General features: G+C 36.2%; 1 gene segment (V, D, J or C); it reads right to left on the reverse strand.

Moving 5' to 3' along the window:
* Positions 1 to 3,465: 3,465 nt before the first annotated feature.
* LOC132978680 (immunoglobulin lambda constant 6-like) lies at positions 3,466 to 6,538 on the reverse strand. The segment is given in 3 exon segments: positions 3,466 to 4,305; positions 4,433 to 4,741; positions 6,288 to 6,538. Coding segments are annotated over 3 exon segments (561 nt in total).

Raw genomic sequence — 6,538 nt, forward strand, 5'->3', positions numbered from 1 at the left:
GTCTGGACATGGCATGATGCCTAGAACCTGGCCAAAATCATTTTGCTGTAGTAAGTTTTACAAGAGGCTCATGTTATTGCCTGTATTCATCCTGAACTGATTATACCGCTCCGAGCACTTCGAGTTGAATATCTTTAAACTTTTTCAGAAAGGGGCTGTTGACGTCATCGGCTTTCTTTCTAGCAAAATGTAAGATATTCTCCTCCTATGGATCATATCTTATACCCACATCCTCTTTGCTCCGTGTCTGATAGAGAAAACAACAATCTCAAATATGAAACATGCAGCAATAAGCAACGAGGCAGTGTCGGTCAAACAGCGGCCATTTTCAACAGACTGTTGTCGTAGAGACAACTCACGTTATTCTCACTGAAATGTACTGGATCAAAAGCCTCTATCACTGTTGTGTAAGCATTACTGACAGCAACAAGGTTATGCATATCAATAGCTGTGGTAAGATGAAGAAACAATGACACATTAGTGTAAGATAGGAACTATGTCTAGTTCAATCTATTCTGCTGTGATTGTAAGTTAATGCTTCAGGAGTTAAAAAAAAAAAAGCAGTATAACAAACACTGCCTAAAGTCAAAATGTGTGTACTTCGGCAAGATTACCATCAGATTCAACATCAGTAAAAGAGCCAATTGGCCGGAGTCACATATGAGGGGAAGCTTGTAAGTAATTAACAACAGATTTGACGTCAGGATCCTACAGTACTTTAGTAGTGGTGTCCATGGTCAGACTTTCAAAAACACACGAAGAGCAAGCAGTGTTGTGTGTGGTTACAACTTTTTCAGAACAACTCCTAAAGAGAAAATCTTTAACCAGCAAATTAGTGCAAAGATGGGAAACTTACTTTGCCCTGTTAACGACATATACCCACTTGTGTCTGTCGCTTGAAACGTCTGCCCTTTCCCAGACTACACCCCCAGTCCTCTTTTTACCAACATGATGTCCATCAACTCTTCACTCCACCTGAGGAACCACTACACGGCAGTGCAGTCCTCCCTGAACCCCAAACAGCTAGAGGACTTCACTCAGAGCCTGAGGAGCACTTGTGGCAGGGAGGGCAGGGTTACTCTTGGCAGGGTAGGGGTGGTGGCCCTGTCCCTGGCTGTGCTGTTTGACACACTTGCTAAACAGGTGAGAGGCTTACAGGCCCTGAGTGTCAGACTCAGGGCCTGTGCCAGGATTATTCTACAAAGACCTGAGAGGGTTTAACCCACCACATGTCTACACGGTCAGCGAGTACCTGAGGCTGGTTCAACACAACATCAACAGGATGAGAGAGGAGACTGAGAGGTAGGAACATAATATATTGTATATTTCTGTAGCCATGCCCTTTTAGAATCAGTTTTCCTTTGCAAAGTATGTTTTCTGTGTCAGCTTTTCTGATTGCATTGTCTGATTTCTCACCAAGGTACATCAAGCGGTTAAGAGATGGTGACAAATCATCGGAAAACTTACGTTACTGATAGACGAAGACATCAGATTAATAAACTCAGCTTTGGGAAAAATGGTTTGAAAGCAATTTGAACATTCACTTCATCCGTCTAAAAAATGGCACTGTTGATGAGTTGGTCAGGCCTAATGAAAAACAACCAAATGTTTTCGTCTTTAATCTCAACTGTGATCTGGAGACAGCTGACAAAGAATTGAAGGCCCAAGTTGAAAAATCTGACAACCTCACCCAAGAAGCTTTTAAAAGATACAAGAGATACGGAAAGCTGTGGTCGTTCCAGGTTGCTGAGATAAATGTATTAATGTAATGTGTTTTATCATGTATTATATAATAATGTAATTATGTATCTCATATGATGTTTATATGCTTGGCTGCTCATAGTTTGTTCGAAACGTGGTGCTGCTTCCTGCCTTGGAAATGTCATGTTTAATCTCAACAAGGTTTTCATGGTTAAGTAAAATTAAATTAAAAAATGAATGTATTAATTAAAAGGCAGAATATCAAAACACATAATACTGCCATTTATGGAGCAGTGTGTTTAGCAGACACTAGGGGGAGTCAGAGTGAAGGTTTTATTCTGGACTGAACAGAATATAGGACTGTAATAAAGGGGGGGGGGGGGGGCAGTTAATATCAGAGAAGTGTTCTGTGATATTGCCATGTATAAAAAAATACACACAAGTACATTTTGTCTTTTCACATTAGGGTCGTATGATTGTGTCTAACAATATTTTTTATTTTATATCAACTTTTGTAAAGGAACAATTAAGACATTAAATATGAAAAAAAAGTAAAACTGATGACTTATGTTTAAAAGTTTGTTTCAACATCTTAAGTGAAAACTTTAAAACGTTTTATCTCATTTCCAAATGAGCTGAATTTGATATAATCTTTAAACTAAGCCATACAATTCAAAATGGTATAAATGTATGTTTCTAGAAGAGAGACCACAATACAAATAACGACTGAATGAGATTACTCTTAGTTAAACATTTTAATTCATGAAGTATTTTCAACTGAACTGAAGCTCACAGTGAACCTCAGCAGCAGATCAAATGTTGTAGTTTTCCTAATAATATTTAATAATACAAATATCCCACAATTAAAAGTCATAATTTGCATATTTTAAAACTTAAACTTAAATGACTGTAAGATTACACCAAACAGGTAAGTGAAATACTAAGAGTATAAAAAAAGTGTTAACATTTTGGGATTATCTGAATTTGAATTTTTCTTTTACGACTGTGTGTGAGAAAAAAAAGGAAAAGGAGCCGTTTATTTACAAGAAAAAATTCTAAATGTGTGTTTTTAAAAAGTTGAACATTAACTAGAAACACAACTCGTTTATTGTGTGAGACTATAAAGGCACTAATGTCCCCCATAATAAAAGCAAACAATGCTACTGTTTGGATCAGGTCTGCAGTCACTGACCTCTATAATCACATTTAAAATCTAAAGACATATTCTGAGTTTTATAGTGAACTTACTTTATAATCTCAAGATCTCTGAGTTTGTCTTTGGAAATGTTCCCTTTTCTGTTTTTTGTTTGCTTTAGAATGGCTCTGATACTTCATCGTACTTTTCTGCTGTCATGTGTGAAGCTCTTTGTTCTCCTTGTTTGAAAAGAGCTACACGAATAGAGTCATAATTATATTTTTGTATTTGGCACATGAGGTACCCTCCTTTTTTTGCATTACTTTGCGTTGCATTATAATCATTCATCTTACATCTAAATGTATAATGAAGCCATCGCTGTCACTTTTTGACACCCAATAAAATGGATTGAAATGCGATGAAATGAAGAAGGTCGGAGTCGAACCCAGGCCACCGGCCTCGAGGGAAATAGCCCTTTACATGGTTCATAACCACTGGGCTACACAGCAGCATGCACTGAAAACTAATAAAGTATAAAGTCGGGCGCAGAAGGTAAAGGGAACGCTTTGTTCAGGATTCATTTGAAATCAAAACATTGTGTTGTTAATTATAGAAACAACACAACAATGTTTATTATATGCAGACGACTTTATTCTTTCAGCTCGTCAGTTCAACATACATTTTTTTTTTATTGCATTTACTTTAAAAAAACAAACATTTTTACATGCGCACTGTGAACTAGCTAAAATGTAAAATCACTATATTTTAAATACATGAGATCTTTAGTAATTTACGCCTAAATTTGTGATTCTGTATTGATTTGTTAAAAACATTTTATTGTAATTTAGCAGAAAAAAAGCAATCTATGTAAAGTCACTACCAAAACAAAAACATTTTAAATCCTCCATAAACGAGAAAATAAAATAAGAAAAACACACAGCATGTTTTGTGTATCATTCAGCTTCAGCTCTCTACTGATGAAGCTGCTATGTCATGTTTTGTTTCTACATGTAAACAAGAGTATCATCAGCGTAGAGCTCTACATCAACACTGACACCACCGTTTAAAAGGGTCAACAGTGAACCTGCAGACAAATCAACACACTGAATTTTTACAAGTTTACTTTTCTTTGTGAGCTTTTTGTTCCTGGTTAATGTGTGTGCTTATATTCATATCTTCTTGTACATTTTATTCTCTGCGGTGTGTGAAACTATAAAGAGAGCTTGTTACGAGAGACTGAGGGCCTGATTAATTAAGAAAGCATCTTCGCCGCTAATATGGTGATGGTGGGATGGAAAATAGAGTAAAACATAATCATCCAGCATGTGTGAAGTTTGTGGACGGACTCTTGTTCCTGAGGACGGTCAGCAGGAAGAGTCCACAGCAGTACACCAGACTCTTCACTGTCAGCACTGTGTAGAGCAGCAAGAGCAGCTTCACCTTGTATGGAGACGGGACAGAGGGATCCGCTGCACGTGATGGAACAGAAAAATAATAAAATCATCAACAACGTCAGTCCTCTGTTTTTCTCTCTTTTAACAGAATCACTAAATGAAGATGAATCTACGCTGCTCAAAGTCACCAAACCTTCATTACCTGTATCTATCCGAGCCTCCACTGTTCCCCCCTCGTGCTGCACGTAGCAGCTGTATTCATAGCTGAACTTTGTCTGATAGATCTGTAAGACGGAGGCAGTACATCCAGACTCTCTGAGCTCCAGCTGCTGTCCGTCAGCAGAGGGCAGCTCCTCTAAACATCCGGTCTCCGTTTGTCGTGTCCAGGAGATTCTGACCACAGGAGGAAACATGGCTGAGGCCACACACAGCAGGGAGCTCTTCTCCTCCAGCCGGCCTCTGGATGCTGCCGGGTACACGCTCACCACGGGCTTCACCACCTGCTCCTCGTCTTTGAAAGACAAACAAGTAACACACACACACACACACACACACACACACACACACACACACACACACACACACACACACACACACACACACACACACACACAGTCAGCAGCATTTACGGCTGATCCTAAACCTGAACTCTGAAACACATGAATAATATCAAATTAAAAATGGTGAATGAAGATACATGAATCTGTTTTCATTATAATAGCGGGTGTTCTCACAAATACATTTTAAGAAAAAAAACATTTAATTGAAATTAAATCCATGAAAATAAAAACAAAGAAGGATTGTAGCAGCAATAGAATATCATTTTAAACTTTGTTATATTTTGTATTTATACATTAGATTATATTTTATCATGCTGTTCATAATTTCATTAAAATATATTTACAACTCTTATCTTTATCAGGGTTTGCATATAATTATGAATTACATATTAACCTTCAAGAAAACCATTTAATTATTTTGAATAAATTAAAAACTAATTATATTTAAATATATTTAAAACCATGTTGTTTTCTCTAATTAATACAGATAAATAAAATCCATACAACAGTTATTTCAGAGTGTTTGTTATTTATTAAATATTCAGTGTTATGTTTTGAAATGTTAAATAAGGTCAAACTTGATTTACAAACTAAAGACAAAGGTTTCATAAATCCCAGAGAAGACATTTAAATAGACGTATGATAACGTGTGATATCAGACAACATATAGTTCAAATGATTGTCTCTGAAAAACAGTTTTTCATTCTGTATTAAATATATATAATGATATAAATGTGAATCATTTGAGCAAGTTTATTTGTAGATTCACACAGAGAAGAAGTCAACGTGTGATAACAAAGAGTGGGCTCTAGACCTGCTCTTTTTAAAGTGTCTTCAGATAACATTTGTTATAAATCAGAGCCATACAAAGAAAGATTGATGAGTTGATTCACACAGTTCAAAACAGAGCACTAACAACATGTTGAAGTTTGAGCCCAACAATCATTGGTTTGACTATTTGATCCTTTTTAAAGCATTTCATTCAAACAAAGTCTTTTTCTTCTAATGTGGCTTTCTAAGTCGTTAAAGATCAGAAACTCTTTGGAGTCGCCTCGTCAGTTGCACTTCTTGTCCTTAAACCTTGTTAGTTATTTTTAATGAACCTCTTATTGAGCCTCCAACTCTTTAAAGTTTACATTTAATATGGCCTTGAACCCTGATTACATTTAAAATATCATTTAAATATCTGTTTGAAGACACCATCAAATCAAATATAATTATTGTGAGTTTTATTTTACAGGTTTTTATTTCAGGATTATTCAAATGTTCTTTACAACATATGAAACAGAATAACAGAATAACTTTAACCTTATTTAACTTTATTTATGTGTTGAGATTTGAACATCTTAGAGGTAACATCTTTTCATGTCTCAATAGCTGCACGCCTTCAAAAAAATCTCCTTTTATTATAAAACTTTCATATTTAACATCTCAAACAGGAAAAGGTAATTAAAGTCACATTTCAGACGACTGAAGGAAATCAAAGTTTATTCTTACCTGAAACAAAGAGTCTAGTTCCAGAGCCAAAGATCAACACTCCACAGTGAAAAGACGTGATACAAAAACCTGTCTGCTGGTGAACTACACAAATCATGAACCAGGATCAAACCTCAAACACATTTCTACTTCAGCGTCTCTTCCTCTTTTTCTTCCTCTCAGAATGTTTCTCCTTTAACGGTGATGTGTGTTGTTTCATTTGTTAAGTCCACAATGTTTGAACTGGAGCTGAAGGATGGATGAATGGACTG

This window comes from Labrus mixtus, chromosome 8 (genome assembly GCF_963584025.1).
Source record: "Labrus mixtus chromosome 8, fLabMix1.1, whole genome shotgun sequence".
Taxonomy (NCBI): domain Eukaryota; kingdom Metazoa; phylum Chordata; class Actinopteri; order Labriformes; family Labridae; genus Labrus; species Labrus mixtus.